The sequence below is a fragment of the Gekko japonicus genome, unplaced genomic scaffold (assembly GCF_001447785.1).
Source record: "Gekko japonicus isolate JY-2015 unplaced genomic scaffold, Gekko_japonicus_V1.1 scaffold1907, whole genome shotgun sequence".
NCBI lineage: Eukaryota > Metazoa > Chordata > Lepidosauria > Squamata > Gekkonidae > Gekko > Gekko japonicus.
Window position 1 is genome coordinate 64,819 of NW_015177071.1, and position 13,763 is coordinate 78,581.

General features: G+C 43.7%; 1 protein-coding gene across 3 annotated transcripts in view; it reads right to left on the reverse strand.

The window, feature by feature from the left end:
• The window catches only part of TDRD7 (tudor domain containing 7), a 47,038-nt gene that overhangs the window by 22,930 nt on the left and 10,345 nt on the right, over positions 1–13,763 (reverse strand). For all 3 annotated transcript variants that reach the window (XM_015428226.1, XM_015428225.1, XM_015428224.1), the window contains exons 4-7: positions 13,300–13,501; positions 6,211–6,293; positions 4,975–5,195; positions 2,531–3,102 (exon numbers count right to left, since the gene is read on the reverse strand). In XM_015428226.1, coding sequence (XP_015283712.1) covers positions 2,531–3,102; positions 4,975–5,195; positions 6,211–6,293; positions 13,300–13,501 — 1,078 coding nt within the window. The remainder of the gene's footprint in view (positions 1–2,530; positions 3,103–4,974; positions 5,196–6,210; positions 6,294–13,299; positions 13,502–13,763) is intronic.

Genomic DNA, 13,763 nt, shown 5'->3' on the forward strand with positions numbered 1-13,763 from the left:
TTGGCCTAGTCTCCTCCTCATTCCCCCCCTCCAACCAGTAGTCTGAAGGCAGCTCCCTAGAGAGGACAGGAAGTCCATCAAGGTTGTGAGGAGATCTGCCCCAGAATGCTGCAAGAGGGAGAGCCACTTCCTGGGCGGGAAGGCCTGTTTGATAGAGTGGAGCTTTTGGGAGGGAAGCCAGTCTATCAGAATGGAGGTCGGTCTGTCAGAAGTCTAAAGCCAGTCAGGCTGTCGGCTGGTCTGCAGGAGGCGGAGGCCATGCTGGGAGTTGGGCTAATCTAACCTTCTCCAGTGAAAGCAAGTCGTGTGCCTGCCCAGCAGACCATCTAGACAGGGTATGTGTAGAGAAGGGAGAGATGGAGCGGTTTTGTCACCTTTATTTTGATTCTTCAGTTCACTGTTAATATGCCTGTATATAGTTGAGTGGTTCCAAAATAAATCCTTTTACTGTTGACATTGAGAAGTCCCTCTGTACCGCATAGTTCCCCCAGCTGCTTGGACACGCTAGGAGTGGGTTGGGGACTCCCTGAGAACAAGGGCAAAATGGCCAGTTGCCAACTCTCCAGGGGAGCCCCAAAGATTGCCAGGAAGCCCCGAGGTGGGTTCCTAGCGACATCAGAGGGAGGTTAGGAGGCTGTCCCGCCTAACCAGAGCCCAAGACAGGGACAGTGGTGGCAGCAATACCTGGAGGCAGTGGTAAAAAACTGCCCCTTCAGGTGCCAGGTCAGGCAAAGGAGGGGTGGGCAGAGCGGGGCTGGCCAGCTGACGCGGGCCCGTTCCGCCACAAGCATCATAAAAAAGCATCATAAAAACAATTGCAGCCTTTAAAAAGTGAGTTACCTGGCACTGAATTTAGAAAGCATTTGTGAATGCAGCAATGAAGTCTGGGATGGGGGGGGCTCTTGCCTTGAAAGTGCAATGGGGTCACTGTGGGTCCAATGCAACTCCACGGCGCTCCTTTCCTGCCCACTCTTACCTTGCCCTCCCGACCAGCAGCCAAGCCCTTTGCACATGCTGGGGCTGAGGGCAGAGCCAGCTGTGCGCTAGCTCAGGCCCCCCCCCCCCGTGCTTTCTCTGTACTCCCAGGGAACCAGGCAAGAGAGGGAAACGCTGCAGTGAAGGGCATGGAGTGGCGGCAGCTGTACGCTTCGCGGAGAGGGAAGGGGAGAGTCTGACATCCACCAGGAAGGAGGGCTAAGCACATCTGAGGGGGGCTTAGCCCCACCCCCACCCAGCTATGTCCTTGGTTACATTGTGGACTTGGACCACCCTTGAAAAAATTCTTGATGTTTATTTGTAGAGGTCAAGCATGCTATTCATAAAATAGCTGGCTAGCTACACCCATTTCAAGGTGGTCCATGTTCTCTTGGATCCAGGGATGTTAAGTTCTGGGAAATTCTGAAGCCATGAGATCAGGCTAGCCTGGGCTATCCCGATCAAGGAGCAGCTTTACTGCTGTTGCCAAAATTATTCGCACTGCAACAACATACCCTTGAAAATATATTGTGCCTACAATATATATACAAAGTATTTTCTAGTGCTGTAGGCAATGTACAGCAAAAACATTATGTAAAACAGAATTAAATCCTGTCTTACATACTGTACATGATTTTTTCCAGAGCTCCTCCAAATTTCCTTAATTTTCCAAAAACTGAACAAAGCCCTCAAAAAAAAAATTGTGGGCCTTCACACCTCCTCTTGTAGATCAGACATAAGAGCAGCTCTGCTGGATCAGACCAATGGTCCATCTAGTCCAGCATCCTGTTTCACACAGTGGCCAACCAGTTCCCCTTGACAGCCATCTATAGGGCATAGAGGCCAAGGCTTTCCCCTGATTTTGCCTCCTGGCTCTGGGATTCAGAGGCTCAATGCCTCTGAATGTGGAAGTTCCCTCAGTCACCATGGCTAGTAGCCATTGATAGACATCCTCCATGAATCTACGTAATCCCCATGATGAGGTTTCAAATTCAGTGTCTACCCCAAACCTAACTAGGGAAAAAAATATCTTCTATAAAGTTACTAGATGTAACCCGAAAGTCAATTAAATGTAATTGAGGAGAGGAAAGCCTGTCAAAAGCACACTACTAAGAAAGTAGAGAGTAAATCCAGCCTATTAACTTCAGCCACAGGATTTTGAATAATGGGCACAGTAATAGTCTCCAACTGTATACGATAAAAATCAAGAGCTGGAATACACAAACTAGCACTATTGTGAGGACAAGATATCAGGCGTTTTAAAAGCAGTGGGGAATACAAAATCCCACAGGGCGTGTTAGAACTGGAACTCTGGATCCCACCCACAATGGAGGGCATGGTGGATATGTTCCAACAGAGTGGGCTTGTGGAGGAACTTATTCCTGGGAGCAAGAGAAGAAAGAGTTGCGACCAAAGTATGCAAAGCTATAATTCAAGAGATGGGCTCACTATCTACTTAAGCTTTACAGTCAGGGTCACTGGCAGTAGCAGCACGTGAATTCTAAAGAACTACACACTACAGAGACATTAGGGGAAGCTGCAACTGTTAACTTACCTGATGACAACTTCATTTGTATTGTCCAGTTCCACTACCAACACTGACGCTGATGTTTCTGATGGGACAATTAAAGGTGGCACGGTTATATTTTCCAAACTCTCCTCTTGGGCTTCCTGGGCTATCGCAGAAGCCTCTTGCTCCGCCATTCGCTTCAGGTCTTCGTGTACATGGCTTTTGCCAGTCACATTCGGATTCTCGGCGCTCTGTTTTGATTTTGCATAGAGGATTGCCTTTTTAGGGTTGCCGGAGACATAGTCTATACTGCAGACATCTGACAGGGAGTCAAGATGGCTCAGGACGTCTTGGGGAAACGTTGCTTTGTAGGTGTCTTCATACACCTTTGGGAGCGCGTTAGCCCAAAGACCGCTAGAATAGTTTAACAGAATGGCTGCAATTTTTTGCTTGAAGTCCCCGTGGGACACGGCGGCACCCTTGTTGTGCGCAGGCGCTTCGATTAACAAGGACTGAGACTTTCCTTCCTGGCTTGAGATACCCTTTGCTGGAAGAGGTGTTTTAGGTGCGGGAAAGAGAAGGACATTCCTCTGGCCTCCAGACCACACCACCTGTGCCTTGGGGAGAAGAGGAGGGAGAATGACGAACAGTCGGATACAGGAACCTGCCGTTGTTTGAACCTAAGATTCGCTTCGAATCACCCAAAGCAGCACATGTGGTGGGGTCATTTCACTCCCACCCATTCCACTTTCCTGAGAGTTTCTTTAAGACTGTGCACACAACCACCACGCTGTGCGAAGCGACTCCGACCCTTGCAAACAAAAACAAAACAGATTCATGCAAAATAGCTTAGTTTGCACATTTTACTCTAATGGTGGGGGTGGAAAGTACCGTCAAGTCACAGCTGGCTCACAGTGACTCTGTAGGTTTTTCAAGGCAAGAGACTAATAGAGGTAGTTTAGCCGTTGCCTGCCTCTGTGTTGCGACCCTGGTATTGCCTTGGTGGCCTCCCCTCCAAATACTAACCAGGGCCAACCCTCCTTAGCTTCTGAGATCTGATGAGACTGGGCTAGCCTGGGCTATCCAGGTCAGAGTTATTCTACTACCTTCTAGTTATAGATTTCTGGATTCAGTACAGAAGTATCAACCTCATGGGGACTATTAAGAAAGGTCAGCAAGTCTACACTGGTATCACACACTCGACCGCAGACTCTCGTGGGGTTTTTTAAAAGCCATTTACTCCCTTCAAACAGTGGTCTCCATTTCCTCCCATCATCAGCTTGATGCTTTTCACGCTAGTATATATTTGAGTACAGTGATCAGGTATGATTGAAAATAACAAGGATACCCAGGCTACAAACTTAAGCACGCTTGGAAGTGTTATTCAAGATCATTTATTTAGGACAGATAGTGATTAAAATGTGGAATTCGCTGCCAGAGGATGTAGTGATGGCCACAGACGTCAACAGCTTTAACAGGGGATTAGACAGATTCGTGGAAGATAAGTCTATCAGTGGCTACTAGCCATGGTGACTGAGGGGAACCTCCATGTTCAGAGGGACTATACCTCTGAATCCCAGAGCCAGGAAGCAACATCAGGAGAAGGTCTCAACCTCATTGCCCTGTTGTTCATCCTCCAGAGGAACCGGTTGGCCAGTGTCAGAGAGACAGGATGCTGGACTAGGTGGACAACTTAGTCTGATCCAGCAGGGCTCTTCTTATTGTGGCAAGTTGCCTGTGTTTTTATGAACAAACCCCACCCAACACAAGCAACAATTACATTATGATTACAATACTGGCGTGCAATTGGATGCGGCTGACTTGATACAATGTCCAATATTTTCTATCTTGGATCCAACTGGCAATATCCAATATTGTGAAAGCCTTTCCCATTATTTCCCCAATTCCAATATTTTTCTCCCTATCCTGGAAATATTCAGAATCGTCTCAGGAAGATTCTCGCTCTCCACAGCTGGTCTGAGGGGCAATGGCCCTTATTTTTAGTGGCACAACTTGACTGCTGAAGAACAGAGGCCAGGTCTACCCCCAATGGTTTCATTAACACCACTCTTGATATTTAATGAACATGATAATGCTCTTTCCAGATTTCCAGTAAGTAATTAAAATGGTGATTTTGCCAGTGTACACCCCCCGTGATTATGACTAAGGGAAACAAAACTATTTAAATACATTCCACCGATGCTTCTGCCGAGGTCAGGATGTAAACATTTAGCACAAATGCCAAATTTGCAACAACTGTCCAAAACCATAACAATTTACTGATCCCACCTTTGCTGTGCCAGCTGTGAGGTCTGCATTTCTAATCAGGAATTGGTAAACGGAAGACAGACTCTACCATTTTTAAGCAGTGCACATAAATACAAGCAAGATGAAAAATGCCCTGCTATAGATTTTAACCTGCTGCTACCCTGGGTTACGCAGCAACATTTGTTACACAGGTATCTGTAAAAAAAAGAGTTGATACCTACTACACAAACGTGAGGCCAGTATTCTAACTGGGGCAGCAAGGCTGGATTGAAGTCCTCCTTATACAGCTCTCTGTACAGATGCGGTATCTTCGATAGCCATACGCCACTGCTGAATCTGTTCAATATTTCTTTAATTCTTTTCTGAATCTCAATTATGTTGATACTTGGACAAGCAGGAACAGCCTGTATTACTCGCCTTATTTCGTTTGCGTTTGTATTTACTGCAAAGAAAGAAAGCATGCATTTTAAGGCTGCATTCAGACATTGCTTTTAACCAGAATTAAAGTCAGGCTTTGTCTGCAAGCCGGGATAGTGCACACGCCTCTCTCTCTCTCTTTCCTTGTGCAAATAATCCCATTTAGATACTAATTCCAAGCATCCGTTATGTACAGACTTTCAGGTTCACTAGAACTATCTTGCTCCTCACAAACCAGATTTTAACACAGGCTTAGAATCTAGGGTGGGGAATGCACCAGCTCAGCAAGAAGCCAGGCCTGCACATATACAATACAAGAACTCGTGGGCACTCCATGAAATTGCTGAGCAGTTGGGTTAGAACAGATAAAAGGAAGTACTTCTTCACCCAAAGAGTGATTAACACACGGAATTCACTGCCACAGGAGGTGGTGGCGGCTACAAGCATGGACGGCTTCAAGAGGGAACTGGATAAACATATGGAGCAGAGGTCCATCAGTGGCTATTAGCCACAAGGTATAGATAGGAACTCTGGGGCAAGTAATGCTCTGTATTCTTGGTGCTTGAGGGGGTCAACAGTGGGAGGGCTTCTAGTGTCCTGGCCCCACTGATGGACCTCCTGATGGCACCTGGTATTTCTGGCCACTGTGTGACAGAGTGTTGGACTAGATGGGCCATTGGCCTGATCCAACACTGGCTTCTCTTATGTTCTTATATCCCAATTTACTATCAGAAATGCATTCTGAACTCAGCCTATGATGCGGTTACACTGTTGTTCTGACACTGGCAACCTGTAGCTCCCAACTTCTTCCCTTTCCTGCAATCTCTGCAGGTTCTTACCAGAATCCTCAAGCCCAGCAACTTCTTCTTGAAAATAAGTTATGTTAAAAAAAACGCCAATGAAAATATTCAGTGGGCAAATTAAAGGATTAATTTTTCTGCTACTCAGGTGTTTATACAAACCAGAGCACCACTCGACTGTTCAGACCTTACGTGACTGTTGCTGAGAAGTGCGTGTGAGGCTCTGACAGTGCAACATACCGTTCAAGTCACACAGGTTTCTTGACAGATGCACCTGAAGCTCCTTCTGAAATTGCGGCGGAAGGACTAGTCTTTTTTCAGGTCTTCAAACAAAGAGAAAAAGAAAGGAAGGAAGAGATGCAATGAACTCCTGTCATCTGACTTTCACTCTGAGGTACCAGCCAGCTACGTTCAAGATGAAGCCAGTAGAGCAGGGATCCCCAACGGGTGCTATGGCGTCTGCTGACACATTTCCTGATGCCCACCCAGTATTTTCAGAAAATGGATGAGGTAGGGCTTCGGGTGGGCGGCTGGAGAGTTGACTGGCAGTGCATTTTTTTTTTAAGTTGCTCTGGCAGAAGATTTCATTACGGCACAAGGATCTTCACTGAGTGACTAAAGGTAAGCTGTGCATATGCAAGACACATTTTTAAACAATACATTCATTTAAAAAGGCGTCCAGTTAAACAGAGCTTCTGCCTGAAATGTTGAAGAGTTACTATCAGAAGGATGCATATCACTCTCTGACATTTTATGGTATTGCTCCCTCCTCTGGCAGCAACATTGGGTCAAAATCTCAAAGGTGCCTGCGGGCTCAAAGAAACTGGGAATCCCCGCAGTAGTGACTGTCTGTGCTGAAGCCTTCTATGTTCATGTCAAACTTACAGGCAAACAGTCTATGATGCAAGGGGACTTTTTACTCCACAGGAAAATGTGACACAGGAACATCAAAGACTCATGAGTTCTACAAGCCAGAACAGTGAGGTATGCTGATTGCTGCATCTCCTTTCTCTTTCAAACCCTATGTTGATTTGGCATAACGATATTTATCACACACAGAACAGTTACAGTGGTGCAGGTCTTTGATGCAAAAATCAAAGAGCCTCGCTTCAGTCACAGTCTTCCTTTTTATATATGCCCTCACAGCAGAAGCAATGACAAAAGCTAGCAAGGTAGGACCTTGCCACATTGATCCATGCAACGGTCACCTCCCGACTGGACTACTGCAATTTGCTTTATGTAGGGCTACCCTTGAAAACGCTTCAGAGACTGCAGGTGGTCTAGAATGCAGCTGCCAGGTTGGTGACTGGAACATCATGGTCAGCTTATATTATTCAAATCTGTGGCCACTGCAATAGCTACCAATTAGTCTCTGGATCCACTTCACGGTCAAAGCCCTTAACAGTCTGGGACCCTCATACCTATGGGACCACCTCTCCCGTTACAACCCCGTGCTCCATTTGGTCATCATCTAGGGGCCTCTTGTAGGTGCCTGGCCCCAGGATGGCTCAGTTAGCTATCACCAGGGGAAGGGCCTTATCAGTTGTGGCCCCTACCCTGTGGAATGCACTCTCAGGTGACACCCGTGTCCTGCCAGACTTGGTTTAGTTTCCACAGAGAATGCAAAGCTGAATTGTTTAGACTGGTCTTTGGAGGGTGACCATGAGTTTGGGCTGTTTTAATGGTGGTATGGTGATAGCCACATATTTTTACATTGTTAATATTTTATATTTGTTTTATGTTTTTTCCTTATTGGTTTTAATGTTAAGTTGCCACAAGACTCTTTGGGTGAGTGACAACCGAAAAATCAAATCAAGTAAATAAATAGATAAAAAATAAGGTGAGAATAAATTCCAATCAATTTTGATTGGCTTATTATCCACAAGGTTACTTCCCTGGGAGATGTTTAAGCCAGAATGAAGTGTTTGGCTGTGCCCAATATTTTTACCTTCCAGAGACTGTATTTCATTACAAAATTTAAGCGAACATTTTACAATTTTTATAGCCAACTTTAACAAATTGACTGTCCTGCTGTAGTAAAGGTGGCTGTGAATGGGGAGTTCGCCATACAAACTCACCACTAGATGGCTCTATTTTGCATATTTCAATTTACTGGTTTTTTTAAAAGTAGCCAATACAGCCAACCCTTAATCACTCAGGGAGGGGGGGGGGTAGTTCCCTTTCACGCGACGGCTAGCTGCGGCTTATCATGTTCCGCCCAGAAGCTTCTTCAAAAAGTGGAACCTTATGATCACTTGTTTCCAGATCCAGGCTTAAACAATATTCAGAAATTGGCATACAGCAAGCAGCATACAGCAATATTGTTTAAGCGTGGATCTGGAAGCAAGTGATCATAAGGTTCCACTTTTTGAAGAAGCTTCTGGGCGGAACATGATAAGCCGCAGCTAGCCGTCGCGTGAAAGGGAACTACTGGAACCTTTGACTGGAATCATTTTTCTCGTGTTTCCTGGGTGAACACTGAAGATTGATGTTACAGCTGTTTATTCATTCAGCCTTATTTTGTACGGATATTTCTACTGTGATTCTGGATTAGATATCTTGAGACGATAAAACATTCCTATTGTATAAATGCTACCTTTCTGAAGATTTTTGGTGAATTATTTTGTACACAGTTTCGTTCATACTGCCTTTCAGTTCCAATAGCTTCATCTATACATGTGGCAGAATGAGATGGTACAGCGGACTTAAGTGCTTCAGACTGCATACAGATGGGGGAATACCATTTTTAAATGTTGCCTTGCGTAAATAAATCCATGGAAGCAAAAAGGAGGCACAATGAGACTGTACTGTCTCTGGTGTGCTTATTTTCAATGTACGTGAATAATTTTGTGTGAGAACATTAAAAAGTCATTCTCCCCCCCGCCCCCATCTAAAATGGGGAGAGTCCATTCTAATAAGTCATTCTGCTAGATGAACTGACAGTTGAGGCCAAACTGTGGAAAATGGAAGACAGACATCTGGGAACATTGGCCAAGAAAAGACAAGTCACCCTTCAGTCTTTCTAGTTGTGTGACATTAGGTACCTATTCAGCATCCCTCTCCAATGTCATTATGCCTGCACTCATTCTCATACCAAATCCAAATGTGTGTGTTTCGCTCTTTTTAATAGATCTAACTATTCCACACAATGCCACACAACGATGTATTCTCCCATGACGGCTCCCCCACTTTTAAAAACTGTATTTCCCAGGAAAGTGCTAACGCATTGTTCGGCATGCTGTTTTCCCCTGGTGGCATCCTCTGCTACTTCAAGTCAATGCTCAATTACAACAAGCCACAGATGCACAACAGGGGGGATTATCAAGGCAATCGGAGCTATTCCGAGAGGCTTAGGCTAACCACAGTGATGGGCCAGTGAGGCCATTATCTGAATCATGATTTGATGACCCAGTACAGCAACAAACAATACAGGAAGAAAAGTGATGGTGCAGCAGCTGAGCTTGCCAACCTGGAGATCAGTTGAAGGGCCGGGGGGGGGGGGGGGGCGGAGGCTGCAACATCAAACTCTCCTCTGTTTTCATTCTGATCGTGTGGCCGAATTATTTGAGAGAAAATGGTACTGTAAAACAGATTATAGACATCCAAGAAGCCTATCTACGCTCAGCTTTGCAAGTACATTTTACTAGCTCTTTCACTGGCAGTAATGGGAACAGACACGCAAAAGGAGACTTGGCAAGGCTTTGTCACCTGGCTGTGAATTTCTATAGCTATTTACAAGTAAGCTGGAGCCTGATACAGTTGGAACCATCATGATAAACTCACAAAGCTTAGCACCCGATTGGCCTGCAGTTACCCCCCGTGAAATAAAATCTTTAGTATCTGCAATTAGCAACAACCAGGCTCCTGGGGGGAAATCATATTTCCCCCTGATATGCTTAATGCTTTTCAGGATTGGTGGGCACCAGTTCCAGCTAATTTGTTCACCCATATCGATAGAATGGGTAAATTCCCTCAGGAATGGACTTTCTCTATTGTTATATCCGTCTATAAGAAGTGGAAACGAAGAGATCCAGCTAACTATAGGCCAATAAAGCTTACTTGACATTATAGGAAAACCTCATGCAAGGCGCCTCTTATTAAAACTAGAGGCGTGGATGTCTGAAAGAGATTTGCTGGTTCCAGAGCAAACTGCATGTAGGCCAGGACATTCAATCTTCCTTTCCTTTCATTTATTAGCTTCACTGACCAGAGGTCTTAAGCCAAGCGTACAAACAGCTACTATAAAACACATTACATACAATCACAACATAATTTAGACCAAACATTTTTACAATAAAAACTAACATACTCATAAACAATATTAATAAACATTTTATAAATTTCCCAAATTTCTATAAAATCCCATGATATTATGGAAATTGGTTTTAAAACTTTACCTACAGCATTTCAAAGCCACTTTAAAAATAGCACTATTGATAGATATTTTGCCACCAAACGAGTTGTTTCAGGGTCCTCATCTGCTAGCCAATAAGGTTATCACCCAAGGTTCCATAGGAAGGTGATGTCTATGTAAAATAGGAGTAATCCAACAGGATCTGGGGGACAGTCAGTCTTAGATCACTGCCTCCTATTACAATACTTTATTAACAAATACGTGAATGGACTATCTAGACAACTATATGTTGCATTCATTGATCTTAAAGCAGCTTTCAATTCTATCCCAAGGGAGTGCCTTTGGGGTAAACCGAGTACTTTGAATATTGAGGATAGGTTACCAGAACATATTAAAGGACTTTATACCAATACAACTCTTAAGGATAGACTAGGTAATTCACGGCCAGTTGTCTACTCCTGTTGCAGCTTCAAAAGGAGTGCACCAGGGTTGTACCCTCTGATTTTCAATCTTTATATAAATGATATTGTTGACTATCTTTCAGGAGCACAATTTTTCCCACTTAGGCTCGGTAAGACACCCATTTCAATACTTCTTTACGCTGATGATAATTTTGTTATATCCCATACACAAGCTGGCCTCAGAAGGTTGCTGAAACAGTTTATCCTTTACTGTAGAAATGATTTATTACATGTAAATTACGACAAAACAAGGATCATGTTCTTTAGTAGAAGGACCCATCTCCACAACTGGACAATGGATGGGGTCCTACTAGAGCAGGTGATCTCTTTCAAATATCTACGGTTAATCTTCCATAATTCTGGGTTTTGGTCAGTGCAAATTGAACATGCAAAGCAGAATTTCGAAAAGGTCATGTTCGGTATCCTCAGATTTTATAGAACAAGAGGAAGCCGATTAGTGTGTGTGTGAAATTTACAAAACAAAGGTACTTTCCTAGTTATTATACAGAGCACCAATCTGGGGATTTGGAAATTTGTACCCACTTCAAGTTATTCAGAATAAACCTAATAACCCTAATGTTATTAGCAGTCCCAAATTCAACAGCATTAGCTATAGTTCGACCGGAGTTGTCCTTGGCTCCAATATCAACTCTAGACCTCAAAGTTGTCATTAATTTTGGCTGAAAATCCTTTTCTGCCCACTTCCAAATTTTTTAATCGTGGCTTATGACTAGATGAAATTTAACTCATGGAGAAGTCACGTATTAAACGCAGTAGCCAAACTTGGTTTCTCAGAAGAATATCTAAGGCAAGGGTTTTTGCAGACAAACAGTTAATAAAACAAAGGCTGTTGGATATAAGTGCTCAAGTTGATGATGCGCTATTAGGCACCTCGAGAGCAGCCTCCCTTCCAATAAATCCTCCAGCTTATTTTACTGATCTACTAAATTTGAGCACAAGAAGGCCTTTACTAAGGCATGACTGGATATCTTACCATTAGCAATGTTAAGAGGTCGTTACAACAATATCTCATATAATGAGTGAGTCTGCTCTTGTGACCAGAGATCAGTCAAGGACTTGGCCCATGTGGGTTTTTTTGGTGCTCAAGATTTGCAATGGATTGTGAACAATACCCCGGGAACATTTTTACAAGACATCCCGGATGATCACATTGGTCCAAACCTGTAATATTACTCGCAGACTGAAATAAATGGGTCACGTTACAAAAGGCAAAATTTGCTGCCTTCGTTATAAAGATGCGGTCAAAACCCTCTGATGCCAGTGTGGTCGATTCGTGTTTGTTAATTATATATTATGCTTTTAGATTTTAATAGATATTTTAAGGGTTCTAATATGTATTGTGATTGTTTTATGCTATGCTGCACTGTTTTTCTTAATGATGTCTGCTATGGCTGTGAGCTAACAGAATAAACTTGACTTCTATTTACAAGCACTGCCAAAAAGAGAGATGATTCTATCAACCATCCCCCACCAGCTATCAGTTCCCTGACGATGCACTTTTTAAATGGAAAAAAACCACCCTGAAAACTCTCAATTAAGCATCTTGTTCAACTGCTTTCTGAAAGAAGACTTCAACTATAAATTGCACACAATACCCTTTTGTAACGGCTGAACAACAACACAACAGAACACGGACAACAATCCAACTGAAAATACAATAACCAGCTGTTTTTTATTTTTTTCAGTGAGACATCATCCTGCTATTTTGTGTTTGCTTCTTCTTTAGGGTATAACTTTATACTACCCACACTCTATACCCAACGGAATCAGTAGAGCTTTCTATCTAGGATTTGAGTCAAGAGGCCTTAAAAGCATAGCTTGAAAGAATTCTGAGAAATCAGATCTTAAATCAAAGGGATTGCGTGGGTTTTGGATTTTGCTGTGGACTTTATGAACTAGAACTATTTCATCATTTTTAGGCACAGAAGTATTTCCCCCCCTATTTATACATTCCTTCCCTTTCATCATCTTTTACACTGCAGTAATAACACTGCAGAGATGGGACAGGGTTCTCTCATTAACTGTAGGATTCAACCCATGAAACAGAAGACAGAAAATATATCTCGATACATCGCCTGCTAAAACGTACAAAAACAAAAATGGAAGCCAAAAAGGAAAAGATGCGTTCATTGCCCAAACAGTTTAAAAGTATGAGTCCAGTCGTACTTTTAAAACCAACGAAATTTTAGTCAAGGTATAAGCTTTTGTGTGCATGCATGCTTCTTCAGATGCTTCTTCGTGTGCATGGACACGAAAGCTTATACCCAGAATAAAACTTTGTTGGTCTTCGAGGTGCCACTGGACTCAGCTTTGTTCTGCTGCTTCAGACCAACACGGCTGCCCACCTGGGTTTAAAAGTATTTTAGCTTCTCACTGAGATCTGTATTCAGCACATTCTTCATGCAACCAGAGGGCAGCTTCCTCCCCAGCTGCAACTGTAGAGTGCAACGTCAACCACTTTATACTCAGCAAATTTCTTAACCAAACTCTAACCTGTTCATCACCGTCATGTGTCCTTGTATTAAGACTTCTCTTGGTTCAGAGCTCCTCAGTGCTGGGGACAGAGGGTATGGTGTGCCACTCATACTAGGTCTAATGACGCCATGGCTCCCCCTGCTTTGCGGGAGCATAGGCCTCTCGCTATCTTCACCTGGATTCATAAATCCAGGCTTCCTCAGAGTACATTTCGGTTTGCCTGTAAGACAACAGAATGCAAGAAGCCTGTCTCATCTTCAGTTTACTTATGTTATTTCAACAGACTTTCTCAGTAGCACCAGAAAGATAAGGCAACAATGCAACTAGCCAGCCTATTTAGGCTGTGTGAGTGTGTCAAGTGCCATCAAGTCACTTCTGACGCATGGTGACTCCAAAAGGTACTATTGTTAACAGCCTTGCTCGGGTCTTGCAAACTGAGGGCCGTGGCTTCCTTGACTGAGCCAATCCATCTCCTGTTGGGC